The sequence below is a fragment of the Haemorhous mexicanus genome, chromosome 7, assembly GCF_027477595.1.
Source record: "Haemorhous mexicanus isolate bHaeMex1 chromosome 7, bHaeMex1.pri, whole genome shotgun sequence".
Taxonomy (NCBI): domain Eukaryota; kingdom Metazoa; phylum Chordata; class Aves; order Passeriformes; family Fringillidae; genus Haemorhous; species Haemorhous mexicanus.
In genome coordinates, this window is record NC_082347.1 from 23,575,037 (window position 1) to 23,598,262 (window position 23,226).

The window sequence follows — 23,226 nt, forward strand, 5'->3', positions numbered from 1 at the left end:
GGAGAGCAAGAACTGGTGATCTCTAGCCTAAATTCCTACTGTGAATGAAGGGATTTTGGCCAGACGGAGTGAGAGCAAGATTCACAGCTTTGGGTTCCTATGGAGACTCATTTTAGCTTCTATCATGCTCTCTCCTGCTGAAGGAAAGGGAAGTTGGGTGGGGGTTGGTTGCAGGACTACATAAGCTGCTTGTTTTTCATTGCTGGTTTCCTGGAGGATAAGCTATCTGCATCTACTGCTCCTTTTCTTTATAGTACACAAAGAATACCAAGATGGCACATCCATGCATGAGGAATGGCTCTCACACACCCACTCAACCCTGCTTACCATCTTGACAATGTTTCCTGTTCTTAGTCTTTTCCTGAGGTCTCTGTCAAATATTTGTACGACTCCAGTGTCCCACTCTTTACAACACATATCCTTACAGCATTGCTTAGGGATCACACTTTTATCAGTGAGGAACTGAGCCCAGAGAAGAATACTCAAATTCGTGTAGGAACCCTGTGCTAAAGCTGAATCTTACCTCAGGTATTTTGAATTCTATCCTTGCACCCACCTCTGAAATGTCTTTTTTCTGTGTTTGTGTTCTCTATTCCTTAGTAAAGTTTCCATGTGGTAAACAGAATAGGACTGGGTCCTCAGAACTCATGGACTGGTGAGTTTACACTATAGGCAGTGGAGTTACATCACTTTCTCCCTTGTGGTGATCTTGCCTCCAATTCCAAAAGTGATATAAAAGACCAGACAGGACTCACACAGCATATTGTTGGCTTTTGCTTACTGTCATATCAGAATAACCACTCTTTCAATTCTTAGTTTCCCAGGTTTTCTGTTGCAAGAGCATTTTTCAAGTTGCACATAAAATAAATGCTGTCCCGTGTTTTTTCTCTTCTCTGATCATAACAGACCTTTGCTAGAAGAACTTACAGGTGTGCTAAGATTAACCTGCTTCTCATTATGCCTTTCTTGTCTTCCTACTGATTGGAGAGTGTGCCTTTTGTGTTCAGGTTTTTTTTCTGTTTGTGCACAGATTCACCCATGTTCTTAACTTTGGGCTGCTTTCCCCTAAGAGTCAATGTGTTGTGACATCACATCCCACATCAAATTTTGTAATGTTTTTCTGTATTTTTTTCATTAAACTAAATGTTATAAATCTAGATTTTATGTCTGGTCTGATCTGATCAACTGCTGCTTACCAAGTAAACTGACCTGCTAACTCTGTATATTACTTTGAAGAGAAAATTTTATATCCTTCATATAGAATAAAACATGGAGCTTCCAGTAGACCTGTGACCTGGACTTATTCTTTGAAGCTACTTGAATACTAATTAATCACTTGGGAACTCTACTGGAGCCTATTTCATGTGGCTCTCAGTACATTTGTTTAAAGATGGAGCTGAGGAGGGAAGATATGCTTTGAAGTCCTGGGTGGAGAGGAGAAAGATATGCATGCAACTTGTGCACTTGACAAACAGAGAAGTTCAGTGGAGTTTACATTGCCCCCTTTCTTCAGTCCCAGCCCATTGGATTTGGCAAGTTCTTCCTGTCTTGAAATGAAGCATGTGATTATTCCTGGTTGTTTTGTGACTTGATTGTTGCCTCTTAAACAGAATGCTTTTGAACTATCTACTGGGCAATGCAAAACCTGTTAGTTTTTCATGCAGTCCTCATTATAGGTAACTCCAAGGTTTCATCATAATGGTATTTTGCTGATCACAAGATAGGATAGATCTTCCTTGGTAGCCCACAGCAGTGGTAAATTTAGAAAGATGGGACAAACATTACTATAAGCTGTCAATTTCTCTGAAAGACTGCAGTGGACAATTTTGGTTGTACAAAAAGTGGGCCTGATTAAGTCCAGTACAGTTGACAGACACCAAAAGTTATTAATGTCTGCTTAACTCAGGTATAAAGCACAGTCTTTGCTACACTGGGCATATGTATACATCGTAAGAATTTTTATCAAAATTGTACTCATTGAATCCTTCATTTAACCTCAGAAGAAAAGGCAAAACTTGAATAGCTGGAAAGACAATATAATACAATTATTTTCTTTTTAAAAGTCCCCTTTTGTCCAGCAGCATAGAGTGTGGCAGCCTGCAATGCTGCCTCTTGCTGAAGAAAATTGGACTGGGAATGCCAATTCACTGCTATTGTCATGATATGACATTATTTTCACTCACTGCTATTGTCCACTTAAATGCCAATTTAAGGAAAGCAAAGATATTATTTCTTTTAGGCCCATCCATTTCTGTGTTCTTCAGTTGAATATGCCTTTAAAGCCCATCAGCTACTTTCTTCAGCATCATAAAGTTACTGTCAGTGAAAATTCCACTGAATGCATATAAATAGTTTATGTAATTCCTTCCCCTTCTCCCCCATTCCTGTCTGTTTCAGGGATCATTCATCTGCCCATCTATCACTCTCAGCCATTTGGTCCCAGAGAAGAATAGTAACACCTTTTGCTTTTACAAACTCCTTGACTAGATAAGAAGATGCTATCTCTTCTTAAAGAGGGGAAATGGTTGATTAAACTTGGAGGTCCTGTGGACTTCTGCTTTTGCCCGTTTCTCATCTTCAATATGAGAGGCTTGCTCACAGAAAATACTACCTTCATTTTAGTGAGGCAGGGTAGTAGCAACCTTGTAGCAGATGCATGAATGACTCTCATATTCCATTTTCAGGGCATTGGAGCACCCAGAGCTGTGCCCAACAGGCTGTCTGAGTGTTGCTGACTGCAGCCCTGCTGCTGGGCTGCTGGCCAGGGTCAGCGTCTGGGATCTGCCATCACTAAAGCCAACTTGGCTCCCCCAGCAGTTTGCCACACAGGTTTTTTTAAGTCAGATGAATCAAGCCCTGATCAGGGCCATTGCTTGCTGGTATCAGAGGCTAAAGTAGACTGGAGTTAGACAGGAATTTTTCACCAGTACAAACAAGGAAAAGGGGAAGGAAATACTTCCTCTCTCACTGTAACATTATAAGTACAATTGAATGTAATGGTCAGTTTTAGTCATGATTTAAAACAGCAAGCTAGATCAACTTGTTTTACATTTCCACTGTGCGGCTGTTTTCTACAGGCTTGAATTTTATGGGAGGTAACAAATATTTTGACAAATACAAAATTCACCCTAAGCATAGTTATTTCAGCTTTTGCTAAGTAGATGAACTGCATCATGTGCACATTTATTTAAGCAATTATGTTGTTTAATATAATTTGTCTTCACATATTATTACATGGCAAAATAGTGAACGATGAGTCCATATTATTATTTTATTAGATTATTAACTTTTTACTTGTTATCTGTGTCAAGTTATATTTGGATGGAAATTAGAATTAAATTAAAAACAGTATTTGTAATTATTCATGCTAATTAAATAAAATGACCATAAGTTCCCTGACTTCCTAAATATATTGGAACAGAAAAATCAAGCTTTTCTAAGCAGGTTTTGCATAAAAAAATTATTAACTGGAGGAATGGAAAGCTATAGGGAGGAATTTGGATTGGTTTAAGAATCCTTTTTTAAAAAGAATAGATTTCATCCTTTCATACCAACTCTAATTCACTTAATTTGAGAAAAACAAATGTTCCTGTTTTTTCAAATCTGAGTTTGTTCCTTCATTTTAAATGATCAGGTTATTGAACTTAACAAAATTCTCTTCGGTTCATTCGCTAATCTGAAAGGAAGGAAGTAGCATCTTTTCACCTTGCAGGAGGCTAAAGTTTTCAAAGGATTGTTTAGCATTTCAGAAAATCTTTCTAAGTGTCTAGCCAGTGGTTTCCTCATGATTAGCATCTTTCTGCTTTCCTGAAAATCAGATTCTGTTTGAATACTACTTTATGTTGTTCAGGTATAGCAAGTATCCTTTTTGGTCAGTAATTCCACCTTTTTTTTTTTTTTGCATATATTCATGTATGAATTAAAAAAGATAAATTGAAAAAAGCCCTGATTGTAAGCCAGAGAGGGGTGGTCTGGAGGAAAGTAAAATCCATGAACTTTTTTCTCTCTCCAAATCTTCACAAGGCAGTTGAAAATTTCTGTTCCATATGAACATTGTCTGTTCCATATGAAGAACAGCAGGGTAGGTTTCCTAGCCTAGTGTTCAGCAAGTCACTAAGTGGCAACTCATTCATGGACATTCCTTGAACATACTTAATAGGGAGATATAAGGATGACCTGTTTGCTCCATAGTAAAAAAAATGGTTTTGTTTACTTGCTTTCAGAGATGTGAATTATAAATGAGCCATCTAAGATGTGTTAGTAGAATAATTGTCTGAAAGGGAGTGTTTGATATTGGCAGTACTAGGCAAGGCTGGGCTGTACACAGCTGTGGTGCTAAGCTGTGCCTTTGAATAGATGCCCAGGACTTTGGGGAAGGCCTTCTGGCCCATTGAAGAGGTGGCTGCCTGTTTAGTAGCATGTCCAGCTCTTCAGTTTCAAGAGGCTCCCAGACAAAGGGACTTCAGCAACATCATTCCTTAACGATCTCACTACATTTCACAATCTTAGTTAGCTACAGATTGTTGAGGGTTTGATGACTTATGGAGAGGTGAGGTCTCAGAATGGTGTGAGCTGAAAGAGCTTGCTGAGGACAATTAGTCATGAGCCAGAGAGAAGGACTTTCTCTGAAGTCTTCAGACAGGAAGACTTTCTAAAGACTGTATGATCTGGTATCATACAGCTATGGTTTGGAAAGACCTGGTGATACTTTTTTCCGTCTGGGAAGACTAAGCTGGGGAGACTTGCCTGTAGACTGAAACTCTAAATCTCACATTGTGAAGTGACTCCACACAGAATCTGTACCCTGAATGGGTAGGTTTGTTTCACATTTGTGTCAGGTATCACCTGAATTCACAGATTGCCCTGGGCATTCTGTGAGTTATTTCAAGGATGATACCATAGCAGCAAAAGATGCAGCCAGCAATTCAATACTCACTATTACTCCCATATCCCTTCCTGAGATAGGAGCTGGGTGATACCAAAGAAATCTGCATGCCTCTTCCTTAATTTCCTAGCTGGGGTAGATCAGGAGGCAGACGGAGTTCCTCACATCTCTGGTCCTTCCTGAAAGCATTGCCCAGCCCCATAGCAAACATATCATGAATCATTCATCTTTAATAGATTATGCAAATTGAGAACATCAGATCAATGAAGATCAATAACTGCAACCATTTAATTGCCAGCAAAAACATTTTAAGAATAAGCATTATCTGAAGTCCTTTCTTGGGTAATGGCACCATTAATCCAAACATTGGATCCTGGCCTAAGTGTACAGGAAAAATTCTCCACCCCTCTTCCCCTGATGCCTTTCAGGTTATTGAGGGGCTTTTTCTTCCCCTTTTCATTTCCAGTTTCTAAGTTTCTCCATCATTACTACCAGTGAACAGCTCCCAGTGCTAATAGTTCTGCTTTTGTTACTCTGCACTGATTGAAATGTCGCATACAGATTGAGATGTTAGTGCTAAGTTGCCACCTGGGAATGTCAAGCTGGGTCTGAAATGAACTTTTCTCACTCTTGGATCCAGATGGATCAGATGGGGATGTTCTCAAGCTGAGCTGGGAGTGTGGCAGGGAACAGAGTAGGGGTAGCAGAGGGTGGGAGGGACATGAAGAAAATTTTTTTCCTCAGCCTATAGTCTCTTCTGTGAGACCAAATCTGTCTCATGCTGTGCCCTTGTGAGAGTCATGTCCAAGGCTTGTTTAGTGTCCTAGCCTTCACACTGACAAGCTAGAATGCACCATCTTCACTTAGGAAAAAGGCTAAAAAGAACTATTTTCATGGCCTCTTTGAATCTTAAACTCTGATTGTAGACACATCACCTTTACATTTAGCTGTGGGGATTTGCCTTGCTCTCCTACTGGCTTTGCCCCTCAAAGACAAGAAGGTATTTCCTGTAAGAGATGTGGATCTGCTAAACAGTAGATGAACGACAGCTGAGTTTTGCAAATACAAAGAAAGGTAGAACACTTTTGCCACCGCTAAGCCTTTTTTTTTTTCTGGTTGGCTAAGAAACTGCATGTCTACAAGGATTCTGAATCAAGCTTGATAGCTGTAAAAGCCATGAAAAAGATCTGGGATGTCATACTTTCTAGACATTCCGGAACAATATAGTTCATCTCCCATGTTCTCCATGAGATTTTCCAAACACTCTGTGTTTGAGTTAACTGTTACTAATCCTGCCTGGTCCCAAAGTTCTTGGTAGCCAAAAGTTGCATGCAACAATATGCCTTTGCTCAATGTTTGCTGAACAAGCAATGACTGCCTGCCTCAGCCGTGAGCTGCCCTATCAGGGGCTATTAACTGGGGCTTCTGCAAGAAAAAATTGAGATACATACTCCAATGCTCTTGATTCTGTGCCATCACAGGACAACTTTTTGGTCAAGGGACAAGAAGCTTCTGCCCTTACTAACAGGACTTAGACCTTTGTCATGAGTTGTTTTTCAACTTCTGCCATGAGGTTTCTAGAGGGGCTACAAAAGTTGTCGAGAAAGGGCAATATTCCAAACAGGGGCAGGTCACTTGAACCTTGCAGCCACTTTAGCTACTCAGGAAGAGATGTGCAAGTCTGGCAGCTGTGTGAGCAGCCACCAATGGCAATCAAGGCCTCAAGAAGAAGGGCTGTAACACCAGAATATTTCCTTCCAGCTCTAGACATACACAGGACAGGCAGCCTACACCAGTAACAGGACAGTGTGGGAGTGACCTGTGGCCTCAGGCCAAATTGTGCCACTCAGGTTCTGCACATGCCACCAGGAAAAAAGAAGTTTCAGTGAAGCATCTGCTACAGGGGTTGCCTCCTATTTCTCTGCATGCTGATTTGTCTGCTTTCATGTGTTTGCTCACAGTTTCTACTCTCCCAGACACACCTGAGTTTAATGTGCCCACACATGAGGAAAGGCTGTGAACAATTTTTTTTTGCCAGCTTTTCTAAGAGACTCATGGACTTAAGGAGGGGGGAGCTTAGCAGTTGCAGTTCAGCAGCTCTCAGTTTTTAAGGCGCAAAGGCGCCTTCCAAGTGCCAGGGCTGAATAAAACTTAAACTATTATTTCTCCGAAAGCAAGTGAAGATCATGGGTAAGCCATGACCCTGTTGTTCTCAGATGCAAAGGAAAAAAATCACAGTGCATATTTGGACATATTTGTTCTCCAACAACATCCCAGCCTTAAGCCCCATCTGGGCACACAAGTTTGTGATTCACGTCTGGTTTTCCCTTTGAGCCACACCTGGACACACCTAAGTGTACCCAAAACTGCCAACACTCTGAATTTCAAACTTCTGTTGAACCCTTATGTTCTCCAGAGTCTTTATGTCTCTTTCCTTGTTTGCCACAGAGGGGTATCTTGCATTAGCAGAAAAAGCAGAAGCTAATGGTGATGAGGGAAATAAATAAAAAGCTTGGTTCTGCTGTTTGGTCAGGCAGCTTACCGGTCACCACAGGGTACGTCTGGGGTCCTGACACATTTGTCCCCAGGTCTGGGTTAGCAGAGGTGGATAGACTTGATTTGACTTCATCGAGACCAGGGGTCAGAGCTGGGAGGGAGTACTCATTACCCTGGGGAAGAGAGGAGAAAGACAGCTCGCTATTGATGTGATGGGAGAAAGGGAAGGGTGTACAGATGGGGGGGAGGAAGAGGAGAGATGCAAACCCTTGCACAGATGGAAGAGGAGGAGGAGGAGGAAATGGAGAAGATAAAGTGACAAGAAGGTTGAGGGGGATGAGGAGGGGGTATCCTAGGACGAACTATTCCACCTGCCTGCTTGATGCTGTGAAGGGGAAGAGAGGTGAGGGATCTGGCCTGTTATCTGTGGTATGGCTGAGCCCTCATTTGATGCTGTGGGGATGAGGATGGCTGTCTGTGCCAGCCCATGGGAAAAGAAAGGGGAAACCCACATCCCCTCCTCTTGGCTGAGTGGAGATGGGAGGTGTTTGCCCTGGTGACAAGGACAGCTGGGGCATAGGACTACAATGACATGACTAGGACAGGCAGGCTGTAGGAAGCAGCCAGTGTTGGCGCAATGTCACCAGGGTCTCTGCCTGGGTCGCCTGTCTCCCCTCCACTGTTACCTCTGTCCTAGCTTTTTTAAAACAAAGAAGCCTCATCCCCTGCCTCTGTCACTCTGTGCATTGGGGTATGAAATTGGGGAGGGGGGAGCCACATGGCTAACAGAAGGGTGGGAGGGGGAGAGCCATTGAATCTGAAAGGGTGTCCTGTCCGAAAGGCTCTGGTAATTGCCTTTTTATTGTGGCAGCCTCTAGACCAGACGCGGGAGCTGGAGAAACCAGGAAGGCTACAAAACAGCAGGAAAAGTTGCTCTGATTAATATTACGTTAAATTAAAACTGATTTTCTGCTCTTTCTCCTCTGTTTTTTTCCATGCACTTCCCCAGCCCCCTCCCCACATCTTCCCCTCCTCCAGCAGGTTCCACGCATGCTGCCCCCTCCCCGCCCCTGTCCCTGCTTGGCTAGGACTGCCTAGTCATTTCCAATTCCTTCTTGTATTGATCTTCCTGTAGAAATCAGTTTTGTAATTAGCTGCAAATTAGGCCTTCTACTGGGGGTGAGCCTGCCCCCTGATTTATCACCAGAGTAATTCGCTGTGATCGGAGAGAAATTAAAATGAACTCAATTAGGCTTTGGATTTGCTTTATGGGCCCTGCTCAGAGTTTCAGGGGGAAAAATGACTGTGCTGGTGCTTAATAGTCTAATGAAAGTAAATAAAGGTTATTCATTGTAATAAACCCAGGGACTCTGGGATGAAGGGAGTCCACAGCCAACCTCTCCTTCTCTTCCTTTGTTGGTTTATGGCTTGGGGCGGTTTAAAAAGACTTTTGATTTTCATTTTATTAAGACAAACAGCTTTTGGGATAAAAGGCTGGGAGAGTGGGGGAGTAAAGAAAAGGTGGGCAGAGCTGCAGAAGTGTGGAAAAATATGTTGGAGATAGGAGTCGAGTCTCAGCTTTAGGCCATGAAGGAAAATGATCCATTTAAACCCATCCCTGTGGCTCACTGGTCAGCAGTGTGATCTCAGGGTGCAGGAGTTTCTATGCAGTGCTGTCTGCCAGTGAACATGGATGGGGGGTAGGCATGTTCATGGCAAGGTACAGACAGGTCTGTGTGCAGAGGGAAAAGTGGTCATGGGAACGTAGGGGAGAGCACAGTGTGCACGTATATGGTAGGTTTACCAGAGGAGGTAAAGCTTGTGTATAAGCACAGTGATACAGTGACAAATAGGGCTGTAAAAGGTATGTGCAATAACAGGTCAGCATCAGAACAAGGGACAGAGAGGGGGAGAGGGATATTGGTTAGGGAATCTCCCTGACATCATCCTTGCAGTGCCTGTGGGTTCCCATTACCAGGCCAGGCCCTCACCTGCTCAGATTTGATGTGCTCTGATGTTTGAAAGACGTCAGGGTAAGAAGGACGCTCAAACACTCGATCTAAAGCTTCCAGCTGCTGCTGGGTGAAAGTGTCGCCACGAAGGTGCTTCCGCAAACTGTCCACGCTGCTCTGGGAATCTCCATTGGGAACTGAGCCCTCGGATACATCTGCAGGGCACAGACAGAGAAAACAGGGAGTTAGCACCACCCTGGCTTGGATTGGTAATGGATGCAGGACAAGGACAGAGCAGGAAAGAGGAAGGCTCTGTGTCTCCACCCAGGTCGCTGTGCCACTCCTGAGGGAAGAGGAGGCTGCAGGGGTCCAAGAAGAGCCCCCTCCTCTCTGATGGAGTGGCCAGGCTGCTCCAGTGGGTTCTGTGGGATTCTCCTGCCCAGAATGAGTGAGGCTGTGGAGAATGGCACTTAGCCCAGAGATGAGTTTCGGTTCCGCTGATTTTCAGTGTTAAAAATTGCCAAATCTCCACTGCCAAGCATAAAATGGGAGCAAAGCACAGCGATTAGCATCGCTAGAAGACCACTGGAGAGGCAGTTCACAGAGAAAGAAGAGTGCTGAGGATGGGCTGTAGTGGAGAGGACTGAGGGAGCCTGCACTGGGAAAAGGGCTCTCTTACAGTTTGGAAGGGAGGCAGTCTCTCTTGTAGCTCCCCAGTCCTATGAGCAGCTATCACTGTTCTAATTTCATCTGATCATATCCTAGATGAGCCTTTCATTCCCCATAGATAACAGGGAAATCTGGTTTCTGACTCCATGTTTCACCTGAGAAAAATCTCTCCCTGTGGGGCGGCTGTCCCATCCAACATTTGTTGGTTTCTGTCCCATTCACTTATGTGTAGCTTGTGATTTATCACGACCCATATCTCTGTTATAAAACTCCCTCCAAAATGGGATGAATCTTTGTCTCTGCCAGTCTCCCTTCTTATCCAAAATAAATTATTGTATTACAAAACCTAGGTGGGAATTACAAAATTCCCACCTGCTCAGTGGAATTCAGCCTTCCTTGTATTACTTTGTTCTTATTAGGAATAAAACTGCCTTCTGGTAGAAGCTTCCTTGGAAGTGCATCTCTGTCCCTACAACAGCCCTCTGACACAGTCCAATCTCATAGCAGTGCCTCCTGCCATGCTCCAGGGTGTCTTTATTTCTGTTGTGCCATCCCATGTCTCTTACGGCCCACTCATCCCCTCTGCTGTGAGTCCATTATAAATGGCCTGCCCCATCCAAAGTGATTTTTTTCCTGTGATAAACCATCTGATCACCTATCTGGGTTTGAGTTTGGTTTGGTTTTTTTCCTCTGTTATCCCCCAACTCAAATGAGGTGCATTTTTCTCTGTTATAACCCCTTTTTATCTAGAGTAAGTCTCCTACTATTAGCATCTATCATATCCAAGGTGAGTCTGTCTGTTATAACCTCCTGTCCCAGCTGAAGTGAATCTTTCTCTGTCATAATCCCTCATCTCATCTGAGGCAAATCTTCTCATTATAATCTTCTCCAAATGTGCTGAGTATCTTTCTGCTGTCACATCTCAGCCTAACTTTGGTGTGCCTGGTAATAATCCCCTCCTTCATCCATGCTGATATGCCTCCATACTCTCCATGCTGAATCCTTACCTACTGTGCTTCATCAGACACAAGTCTGACTGCCCTATCACGCCAACTAACCTAAGATTAGGTTCTCCCTCTTGTGCTGTAATTATCTTCCTGGTTTTTCACTAATATGCCTCATACTTAAGCCTTTCTTAGTGGCCTCCAGTCTGTGAATCTCAGAAACCTGCTGTCTGTCAGGAAATTGGTCCAGGGTTCTGTATAGATCTTTTCCTTCCTCCATGCAATCATGACGTGCTCATGGACACATGATGCTCCCAGGAGCCTGGAGTGACATTCAGTGTGCAGCATCCAGAACAATACCACTCTGCTGCTTCCTCTTTTAGCTCATGGATAGTGCCAAGATGGTATTTTCCTGGCACAGTTAATGCCCAGCTGGTGGCCCAGAGTTATGACTGAGCCTGCTGCCTTCTGGCTATGAGATATATCCGTTTATAGGTGATTATATGATATGATATAATCAATAGTACATTATATACAGTAGCGTAGTACAGTACCACTCACAAGACCATAGAAAATATTACATATTGATTTGTCCCTGCCAGCAGCCTTCCCTCAAGCAGGCTCTTCTCTCTTTCTTTTCCACCACAAGCCAGAGCAAGGCTGTTTACTGGCACTGATCCCTGGAGTTTTCTCCTCTCCCCAGGCTTATTTGCCCAAGAGAAAGTTATCAATTTCCTGAAATCTGGAGTTCATGCAGATTTGACTAAGAAAGCAAAGCAAGGATCAGGCTTGGTGGACTGCACACTGTGTGGGTCAGTACAGTTTTCATGTTTTATATGACATTGGGCTGTTTCTGCAGGTGCTGAATTTCAGGAAAATAGAACTCTGGTCTTCCCTGCAGAAAGCTAGTACAGAACTCCTGGGTCCAGACTCAGGAAAAAAAAAAAAGTTTCTGTATCAGCCTCAACCTGTCTGCAGCCTGTGAAGCTGTTTGTCTTCGAAGATTTTTCCACATGTCAGTGAGTGTGTATGATTGTACACACCATGACACTAATACACATGGGTATTTTTGCAGTAGATAATTATTCTGTTTTTCTTTAGAGTTGGCATCACAGTACATACCTGACTAGGCATTCATCTGTGGCTGCTGGTTTTGGCTATACCTGATTTTCAAGGATGGCAGCCTTAAACTCCACATTGTGTTTGGTGTGAGTGGACTGATGTACAGTAAAATTTTTACTGATTGTCATTAAACTAGATTTTACCCTTAGTGAGTTGCCCTGAGTGGTTACACAGATTTGTGCACACATGCATAGGTATTTGCAATTCTGTCTGCCTTCAGAGCCTTGTGCACATGTGTCTCCTGCGTGTGCACAGGCCATGCCTTTGTGTGAAGAAGCTGAAATCACAGCTTTCCTGAGTAGCTGTAAGAGTCTCTTTTCCTTCATTTATTCAGAGGCCCTTCAGATCTTGACAAATCTGTCACTCTAAATTTGCGGGAGATTATGGTGCTCTCTGCCTAGCACGGAGAGAGGTGATATATGATATCTGCTGCCCCTATTGATTGCCTGATCTGGTGGCAGAGGGCTGGCGAAATGAACTTGAAATGAACATCATGCCTCAACTCATTGTGCGTATAATACACTACTTAATCCCACATTTTTGAGCCGCTATGGAATTCAATTGATCAATCATGTCCCTCTGATAGTACTGTTTTAGGGGTTATTGCTGCTCTGCTCACTGACCTTTCTATTTATTTATTTATTTATGTCAGAGTGTGCATGTGCACACATAAGCGTGTATGTGTATTTGGGAAACCCAGGACCAGCTGATGAGAGAGCATCTGCACAGTCTATGGGAAATGAAAGAGGAGGATGAAGGAAAGAGAAGGGTAAAGAATGGGGTTAAATAAGAAATAAGAATGATCAAAGCAAATGGATAGAGAAGGGTACAGAAGTTGTAAGGAGAAAGACAATGCCTTAGTTTTGGTTGAAATTCCTGGAGGGGAGAAGGAGGAAGGAGGGGCATGAGTCACTCTGCCCTAGCCTGTGCTTTAAAAATCTGCGTAAGCAAGAAAACTTTGGCAGAGGCCTGTAGGGTACCTCGAGGCCAATCTTGTCTAAACAGCTTGCAGTAGGATTTGGCTTAGTAATGGTAGAATGCATGAATCCCAAACATCACAGAGCAATTATATGAATTGTGCATATATATTTTACTTTTGAAGCAGAGGTTTCACAGAGGTGATCCTGAAAGACAGATTTGTATGTCTTGTGTTGCTAAAGCTGAGACATTCATAGTCACAGATCGTTTTATTTTCTTCAAAACCAATTGACTGTAAGTCCCCTGTGTTTGTCTTCTGAAGTCAAAATCTACAGAGGATATGTTTTCATTTTTTCCCTGAAACTGCAAGGGCCAGACACTAATATCTGGCTTTAGATCAAAGTTGCAATTCTCATCTAAGGGTATGATTCTGTAAGCTGGAGTATCAGGAGAAGCTTCAAACAAAGTATGAGCGCTGACAGCCATGTGGGCATGAGCAAGGGTGGCAGAAAAGACAAGAGTGGACTTTGGAGAAGAGACAGAATCCATCAGAGGGCTGTGGGTGCTAGTGAAGAAAGGGGTTAGGGGAAAATCAGAGGGCTGTGGGTGCTAGTGAAGAAAGGGGTTAAGGGGATTTGGGAAAGACTAGCAGATCCCAAGAGGAATGGCACTGTGGTGGGCAACAGTCACTTCAGCTGATGAAGAACAGTGCTAAAAGCTTATGGGACAGGTATTTGCCAAGAAAGCAGATATTGGAAGGGGTCCTGATCAAAGGAGTAAAGGAAGACTTCAGCTGCAGGATGAGTCTGAGGATGCCACGGGGATACCACGTGTGGTAACTGAACCCAATAGGAAGCAGCATCATCACCTTTCCTAGTTCCCTTTTAGTGGAAGGGAAACCTCTCTTTTAAATCATAAGAATCTTAACAAACAGCTTGAGAGGCAAACCACGGCCTCAGTCACTGTGTCCCTCACAAAGGCACACATTGCTGTCAGTGTGATCAGGCCTTGCACATGTGACAGGAAATAACTCTCCTCCGAGGGACAGCCAAGGGAGTACACACAGCGAATGTTCAGAGTAAACCCTCAACACAAGACACAGAAATGCTCCACGGACGTCACAGAACTATTCTGACAAATAACAAGGAAATGCTGTGCCAAAGAACAACAGAACAACCTTGACTACATCTGACACAGGGAATATGCCCATTAAATAATTCCAAAACAAAGACACATTCCCAGGTCTGGAAGCCACAAAGACACCAAAATGTACACGTAGCACAAAGTAGCATAATTCATTACTTCCCTGGCTACAAGTGACAGAGAACTCTTGCTCAGGGTGGGACAGGACCATCTCAACAAATAACTCAAAAGTATTGCTGACATAGGGAGATCATTGTGGCACAGAAACATCTAGGAAGGTCATGAGAAGCTGTGCAGCTACCACACAAACATGGAGATACCGCTTTCTTTTAGGGAAGGGGCTGTTACCATCCCTGTGACATGTCTGCCTGCAGTGTCGTGGGGCCCTGATCTCAGCTGGGCCCTTGCAGCTTTACCAATAAAAATCGCAGTCATAACAAAAGCGAATGTGACTGGCATGAGAACTGCCAGCCAGGTGACACAGCAGAACCCATCTAATTGTCAAAGGCTCCAAGGGAAGCACAACTGTATGATGCAGTGGTGCTGAGCTGGCTGCTGCAATGCTGTTCCTCTGCAGCAGCAAGGCGACTCTGTCCTCTCTTGCAGCCTGCCTGCACCATCCCTGCCAGGGGGCTCAACTCAGAGCAGCCCTCTCCCACTCCCTGAGCATTTGTGGACACATGTGATGCCCCCTCCCAAATCACACTTTTGTGTTAAGACTGCTCTTTCCCTTTTTCCGATTTCTCTTCTCTTTTTTCCCCCTCTGATGTGTTCCCTTGTCCCCATGCAGCCTGGGGCTGTCAGGCAGCTTTCCTGTCCATCCCGGGGGGCCTTTCCCCACACTGCCAGTTGTTGCAGTTTCAAACTCAATTGTTCTCCTCGGTACTGAGGCAAATGGAGTCATTAATTACCTTCTATCGGCTGGGCCGAGTTCAGAACGCGATCGATAGCCAGTGCTTGTCATTCACGGCAGCCAGCCCTGCGCAGGCCCTCGCGCTGCATTCAGTGCAACACGAAGGACCCCAGCACTAGCAGAGCTGGCCTTCAAACCCTGGTCTCAAGCTCCCGCTGGGAATAGCAGACCTCCTGCGTCTGTGTCTGAACTGACCCCCAACCAAGAGAGAGACCAAGGGCAAGGACCTTGTCATGAGGTAGTGGGTCACACATTTTCAGATGGCCAGGATTGTCTGGTACTGATGTCCTGATCCACACAAGGTCATTCAGTCTTGCTGTCACAATGTTTCTAGAGACACTGTTTTCATCCTCAGTAATTATTAAACTAATACTGTACTCCCCCCAGTAAGGATAAGCGCAAGGACTGGCAGTCCTAATCTGGTGATCTTTTCGCCTTTCTTGCCCCACTAGTTAGAGATTTGGAAAAGGAAGGCTGTAAATTTTAGGTTACATTTCCTTCCAGGAGAATTTTTATGGTCTTTTAGACAGTGCGAAAGACGTCATCTCTAGATGGGTCAGCTCTGTGTTTTAGTATGTGTTGCAAGAATTCTGAATGCTTTGATTGTGATAACTGGTGGAGAGAAAGATGAACCTCAAATTCAGATGGGAAGGATCCTAAGTGAGTGCAGAATAGAGCTGATGGAGCATGGAAGGGGCTGGCAAGGTTCAGGAATGCATAGAGGAGGAGTGTTATCAGGGATCTACACTGCAATGGTGAAAGAAGATACAGTACAAGTTCAGGTTATGTACAGTATCCTGCAGAAATAGGGATGGTGGGACATAAATACTGGAGGATTATCACCTCAAGGAAGACCATCAGCCTTCATGAACTCCACAGTTGTTCAGATTCCTGTTGTCCATTTGCCTCAAGGGAATCCACAAACCTGAATTTCAGTATGCTAATTGATAGTACTGTGCTGGCCTATGCGTCTCTGTAGTTTAAGTGTGTTGGCAAGATATAGACTGTGTGTATTTCTTTCTTACATACTCAGGCCTAAAGCAGAAAGGCTCAGAAACAACGGATTTTAAGTTTTGAAATGAGGGTATAGCTCACATGAGGAATTGGTGAGTAAGGAAGGCTGCTCATGCAGGGAAGTGAGTGTGCCTGACTGAGGAAGAGTGAGATGTGTGCTGGTGCCTGACAGCAGTGCTTTTTACACAGGGGTTGTGTATGACTGAGTACCCTAGATGGAGCAGGGACGGGCAACGCAGCTTGAATACAGGGCTTACATGAGCAAAAAATGGCAGTGCTCAATGAGAATGTAAATGTAATGAATTGTGTGTGCAAATGTGTAATGAAGTGTGTGCTCAGATCTGTCTTGGATGATCATGGGAGCATGTAAAATGCATTTAAGGAAGTGAGTGTGTATATGCATATGAAAATCATATGTATTTACTACTGTACCTAAGTCTGTGATTGCAAATTTGGACAAGAGCATCTGGGAAGCTAAGTCTATGTTGGATAGTAAAAATCAGCACATCCAGCCTTACTGAAAAGGCCAGCAAAAGTCTTTCCAGGTGTTAGGATGCAAGCAGCTGTCTCAGATGTGTATACAACATGTACTACAACATGTGTGGGTGTGCAGGTAAGGGGTTTTAGCCTAGGTAACAGTTTCCTAGTTCCAGTATCTCTTACTAGTGCTATTAGGTTTGACTGTTAGATGAACAGAAGTGCAGCTGCCGCTAGAATCCAGTATACTGGCTTTGTTTACATTGACAGAGTAGCAACTGGCCTTCTCATACAGTGAGCCAGATCCTCTGGTCAGTGTAAATCTGTAAGTCTCTTGCATTCAGTGGTTATACTGATTTACACGTCCTAAAAGTTATCAGAAGGTTTGTCCTGATTTATGCTGTTGTGGTGTCCACAACATTGCCTTTAGTGCAGTGTCCTCGGGTACAGCTGCTGCTGCAGGGAAGCAGGGCTCCAGAAGCTCTGCTTTCCCTCTGCCGGAGAAGGTGATGCTCTCAGCATCATTGGTGTGGCTTAACTCTCTTCTCTCATCTTCCTAAACATGTTTGTTGGGGAGATACTTCTCGGCAGGATCCCCCTTGGTGATCATATAAAAAAGGGTGGCTTTTGTTAGCTCCAAAGGAGAGAAGCAACACAAAAAATTACATTGCATGCAGCCCTAACTATGCTTGTTTAGAGAAACTGCTTGCATTTATGAAGTCTTTGGTGCGGAAAGCAGGGTTGCAAATGACTGCATCAGAGCGACAGTAAAGGCCATTAATTTCCTGTTATGTTTTCCTGTGTTGGGGGCTTTATTAATTTAATTTTACACTGTCGAACAACAGCGAGCACTGACACCGCCACACTTGGAGGGTTTTTTTTTTTCCTCAAGCAGTGCTTTGCCTGACATGGAAATCAACACTGCTATCAGGACTGCTAGACACAAAGCAGGGAGCCCAGAGCTGGACTGTCACCATCCAGTTTCACCTCCCAGTTTGTGAGAATCCCTGAGATTCCAGTGGAGAGCACTGAGAGGACACTAGCATATAGACTCAGCAGATCTGGGTCAGACCATGGACAGTCTAGAAAATATTAATTCTCCTTTAGACTGCTTGGTTCCATCAGCCTGGTCCCTCACTAATATGCCTCCTTTCCTTCTGTTTCCCTCTAGACTCCACCTTCCTTTCATTACACCTATTTTCCCCTCATGTACACTTTTCTCTTAACCTCATCAGTCAAAGGAGTCTGTACCTGCCCCTGAGCCAGATACTTTTGAATCATGTTATTGGAAGCTCTTCTGAGTCAGCACTAAACCAGTATTCCAGCAGAGTGTTTTTAGAGCTGCCATTTTTGACGTGCCATAAAACAAAGGCTCCAATCACTCAGAGTCATTAAAATTCCCATGGCATTTTTTGCAAGAGTGCAGACATTAACCTGGCTGTCCTGAACAAAATCCAGCCTGAGTGATTACCCACAGCATATCTTAATTCTCCTGTGGTTTCATTTGGACATGGCACAGCAAAATTTCACAGTTGATGCTCTGTATTGTTCAACATCTGCCATGGTCCACCTGAGAGGCAGCCACATTTCAGTAGAAAATGAGATCTTAAGAATGGGAAGGTTAATAAACAACATATGATACAGGATGGATAATTGTAAAATGCCAGGCAATAAAAGAGCTACAGGCTTGCAATACGCAGTGATCTGCTTGAAATATCACCATGCAAAATATTTTTTTTGATTCCTCATTCTTATAATAACTGTAAACCATTAGTAGAATAATTTGTCATCTTTCTGCATGAGGTCATATGAAGGCCATTACAGGTTCATGAAGGAACCTATACTGATGTGACCGCTATAAAATGTGTATGGCAGATACGTTCCAACTTGTAAGAGGTGGTCTGCAAACAAGAGAGAGGCCAGCCATGGGTAGCAATCAATTTCACAAACAAGTGAGGTCTCTGCAGAGAAGAACCACAAGTATCTTTGAGGATTAGCAAGTGGAGTATTGTTTCTTGTTTGCTGGGATTTAATAAACTTGTCCCAAACTCTAGAACAGTTCTGATCTTCTTGGGAAGTCAATCCTTCTGTTCAAGGCCTACCTCTTCTCAGACTAGATGCTGAAAGCCAGAGCAAAAGAGCACCAGGTCCTTTGAGAAACCGGGCATGGAAGTATACCTGTCCTTTATACAGCCTTTTCTAGAGCATTTAAGAGAGGAGTAGAAGGCACTCAAGGTTTGATGGACATTTCATAACAACAATCACCTCATTAAGGTTTGATCAGATGTCTACAAATCTGTTCCAATGCAGATCCCTTAGCTTAAAAACAGAATAGCTCCTCTGACCAAAAAAAAGGGGAGGTCCAAAGAGAGAAAGAAATCCTGGCCTGATGAACATCCAAAAGGAAACTGTGATACCCATGACCTGGCTCCTGTGCTGGCACTGTATTCATGTGTTTTCTATAGCTGTTGCCCTCTGTGGGAAGAGGCCTTTGTACCTTGAACCTGTTGGGATGTAACCAGTAGGATGCTTGGATGAATGAATGAAAAGTGAAAGGAAAATGTGGATCTAGACATTATTTTAAGCCCTTTAACAAAACTCTGACATTTTAAAGGGCCTTAAGATGGGCAGGAATTGCATTTGACACCTATTTAAAGCATCCTTTATTTTATGTGATTGATTCTTGGAAAAATCATCTTCAAAGAGCTATGGATGGAGACAGAAGACAGAACTAGTCTGGTGTGTGTCAATAGATAGATACAAATATGTATCTGTAACTGCTTATTTCCAGCCATCTGTACTAACAGAGTTATCCCTCATATGCAATATCCTAGAGTTTAGAATAGCCTCTGCAGGCCAACACAAAATGCAGTTTTATCAGCAGAGATAGCTGGAGACCAGAAAGTCCTGAAAGCATCATAAAATGTTCACAAACTGCATTTTTTTAAAGCAAGGTCTTGTGACAAAATTAAACACACTGTTTTTATGTTCTTTCTCCCCTCCAATCAAATTGCCTCCTTGCCCCTCATCTATCCAGTCAAGATTCTCACGGGCTAATCTCTTGGTGAGATCTTGTTGTTCCCCTGGGATCCAGTGAAACAAGGCTAGAGGATCTGATACTGTCACTTGGGGAAGTAAAGAGCTTCTGCTTTCCTTCCAAACAGCAGGAGTAGCAGCTCCCATTTTGGGAGGAGGGGTTTCTGTGGCCCTGACTGAGAACAAGGTGCTTAGTGTTTTCCTTTAGCACAAGAAGACACTCCTCTATAGGAATGATTTACATCTATGAACAGCAAGTGATGCTTAATGTTACACTGATGTAGACTTGGGAGTGCAGAGATAGCCAAATTAGGAGCTAATTGGTGCACTGGGGACTGACTGTTGGGCCCCCTTGGCTGCTGGATCACTAAGAGAAAGAAAAGAAAAGAAAAGAAAAGAAAAGAAAAGAAAAGAAAAGAAAAGAAAAGAAAAGAAAAGAAAAGAAAAGAAAAGAAAAGAAAAGAAAAGAAAAGAGAAAGAAAGAAAGAAAGAAAGAAAGAAAGAAAGAAAGAAAGAAAGAAAGAAAGAAAGAAAGAAAGAAAGAAAGAGAAAGAAAGAGAAAGAAAGAAAAAGAAAAGAAAGGGAGAGAGCAGGAGCCATCCTCCAGCCAATGCCTCTCTAAAGGTTGGGATTCCTGAGGCCGCTTCTGTCTAGTGCTGTCAAGGTCAGCAGGTTCAGGTTCACTGAACGGTCAGGATGGTTTGAATTACTGGCACTGCCTGCCGATTCCTCCGCTGATCGTGATCCGTCTTCCAGCACCAGCTGCGGGATGATGCTCCCCAGCCATGTGCTATGCACCATGTGGGGCACAGGGAATGTCAGAGAGGCAGATGCTCTTGTTAAAAGGATAAGTTTTTAGGAAGATTTAAGGACCCAAGGCAATGCTGAAGAAAGGCACATGCTCCAACCACTGAGCATGTGGATACTAGGTTTCTAGAAACAGCCATTCTGGTCCATTTTTCTTTTACCTGGATGACTGCAAATTAGTATGTGCAAGTCTTTATTTAAACAACATTGCTTGGACATTTTCTCTCCAAACACACATAGCTATGTGACCAGGCTAAAAGGCAGGGCAACCAGCATGTTCCTACAAGGCAGTATGCAGAGAGTGCCAGAAGGTGCTCAGAAAGCCAACTGCCAGTGTGCCCCGCAGCAGGTAGTCTTGGAGCCACTGAAGAGACCTCACCAGAGCAGGTGGGGAGAAGCTGAGTCTGCGGAGGTATGAGTTTGCATAGCCAGGCTGGCAGTGTCACGCATGTGTGCCTGTGGCGGCACCAGTGTGTGGCTGAGTGCCTACGTGTGTGTGTGCCATCCAAGCAGCCACAGCAGCAGTGATAGCAGAAGTGAGAAAGACAGTGGCAGGAAAGAGCAATAAGAGGGATTTTGAAGACAACGGGGTTGTGTAGAAGTAGTGTCTAGTGTTTGTCTTAGACAAGAACATCTCCACAGGCATCCTTTATTTGCTTTCAATAGAGTTGCACTACATAGAAATCTGGCCCTCTCAATCTGTAAGCTGAAGTGCTTACTCTTGCTTCTTATTCTGAGCTCTGTTGTGTTCCTCTGGGAGTCAGTTACTCATGTGCAATAGCTATGGATACACAGCTTTTGTACTCACATCTCTGTGTCTGCTTGCACACACATTTCTACACCTGTTGAAAACTCCACGCAAAGCTGAGAGTGCAAGGGACTGCCCATACCTGGTGCCCACACACAAGGCATCTTGCACAGCATCCTGGCTGCTCACCAAGACATGGAAGAGATCAGGCTTAATGTCATGCGATCTGCTCCACAGAAGGGAAGCCCCCATCTCCTCTAAGCTTAGCACAGGTATTCTAACGAGCTCTGCGTGTAGCCTGCTCTAGGAAGTATGTTGTGCCTACTGTCACCTCTCTTCAACTCCTCTCCCAGTTCCCTCTTCCACTGCAGAGGAAGGGGCTATGGCAAGAAGGGTCAGAAACAGTGCCCAGTATCATGCTGGTTAACATTAATGAGATGCACACAGTGTAATCCGGCAATGGAATCAGCTCTACAAAAGGAGGTAATAGCAGGCTGCCATGAGCAGAGCAGCTCAGGTAATTGGTTTATCTATCTAGAAGCAGTAGTAGCAATCTCTGCACAGACAGAGTAGCAGTAAAGTCTCTTCCTTAAGGCTATTTCCTTTGTCTTTTCAATTGCTTGCACATCCATGTGAGATAGAGAGAGAGAGAGAGAGAAAGAGCTAGAGAGAGAGAGAGGGAGAAATGTTAATTTGTGAATTAATGGCTTTTCTCTGCGGAATTGTAAATTCAAATGTCACCTCACAGGGTGACACTACACTGGGCTGCTGAGGAAGCAATGATAAGATCCCCCCATCCCCATGCCGACATATACCCATGCCCCTCCCCTCCCTGAAAGATAGCTGCGAAGTGGAACATGCTACTTTTAATTTGCAGTAACACCACAGCAGAGGGATGCAAGAATGACTGCTTTCCAACCCTCCCTTCCACAACAAGCTGGGCCACATCTTTCCCTCTCTACCTCCTTCCACCCCCTCTTCAACCCCTCCCATTTTAAACTGTGTCCAAGACAACACATTATCTCAACTCCCCCCACCCTGAACTAATCAAAGGATGAGCTAAGGGAGGGCTCTTTAGAATGGATGCCTCTGCAACCCTCTCCTCTCCTGCAATAATCAGGTGAATTAATGACCCTGAAGTTAAAGTGAGCGCTGATACTCAGGCGTTGTGCAGCGTAGGGGAGAAAGCCTTCATTGTTTTCGAGCAGGAGGCGGGCAGCAGCAAGGGAGATTCATGGATGGAGATTGAATATGCAATTTTCTTTCACCTTGCCAAGAGCTGCCCCTGGGCTGTGCCTGGCCTAAATTTTTTTTTTCCTCTTGCCATCTCTGCCTTATCCGGCCCTCCCACCTCCCTTCCATTCTTTCCAGAAAATTACCTTCAAAATTGATTTCCACTTTTACAAACAAATATAATGGGAACATGAGGGGGGAAAAATCTTGGCCTGTGATGAATTAGGGCTGTCAGGTGCTTCCAAGTCTCCTTTGTTTTTGTTTTACTGCCTGTTAGGTTCTTTGTTTTTCCAGCAACTGGGAATAATGCCCCTGCCCACACAGTCCCCGTGGTCCATGGCTACCTTCACAGGATATGGCCACCACCTGATGTCATCACTGTGTTATCCCTGCTCTCCATCACTGTGAGCAAACAGCCACTGCTAACAAACTGCCCTTACCCTTCACACCAGGACACAACAGTTCCTGCGGAGACACTGCATGTCCCAAACTGCTGGTGATCTGGGTCCTACAGCCCAGGTACAGGTCTGTTGATTTGCCTTCTGATCTCCTCCTCCTGTTTTCCCTTGCCTTATTCAGCTGATGGACAGATTCCAGCTCTCGCTGTTCTGACAGATCAGCCTGGGTCATTGGCATGTCACCATGACCCATGTTTTGTCTCAGGGCCATGTCACCTTTATTCCACGGTAGTATTGCCCTTATGTCTCATTGCCATGTCATTGACCCCAAACCAGTGTCTCTCACTGGTCATGGCATCCTCATCCGCTGTTATACCAACAACCCTCTAAAGTACCATCTGCTTGCACATTGCCAGCTATTTCTGAATCCTTTTGCAGTTGATTCTGTCATTCACTGCACATTAACTTGGG

General features: G+C 44.1%; 1 protein-coding gene across 4 annotated transcripts in view; it reads right to left on the bottom strand.

Moving 5' to 3' along the window:
* The window catches only part of PAX2 (paired box 2), an 83,301-nt gene that overhangs the window by 15,760 nt on the left and 44,315 nt on the right, over nt 1-23,226 (bottom strand). For all 4 annotated transcript variants that reach the window (XM_059851458.1, XM_059851457.1, XM_059851456.1 and 1 more), the window contains exons 6-7: nt 9,373-9,548; nt 7,428-7,554 (exon numbers count right to left, since the gene is read on the bottom strand). In XM_059851458.1, the coding sequence (XP_059707441.1) occupies nt 7,428-7,554; nt 9,373-9,548 (303 nt within the window). The remainder of the gene's footprint in view (nt 1-7,427; nt 7,555-9,372; nt 9,549-23,226) is intronic.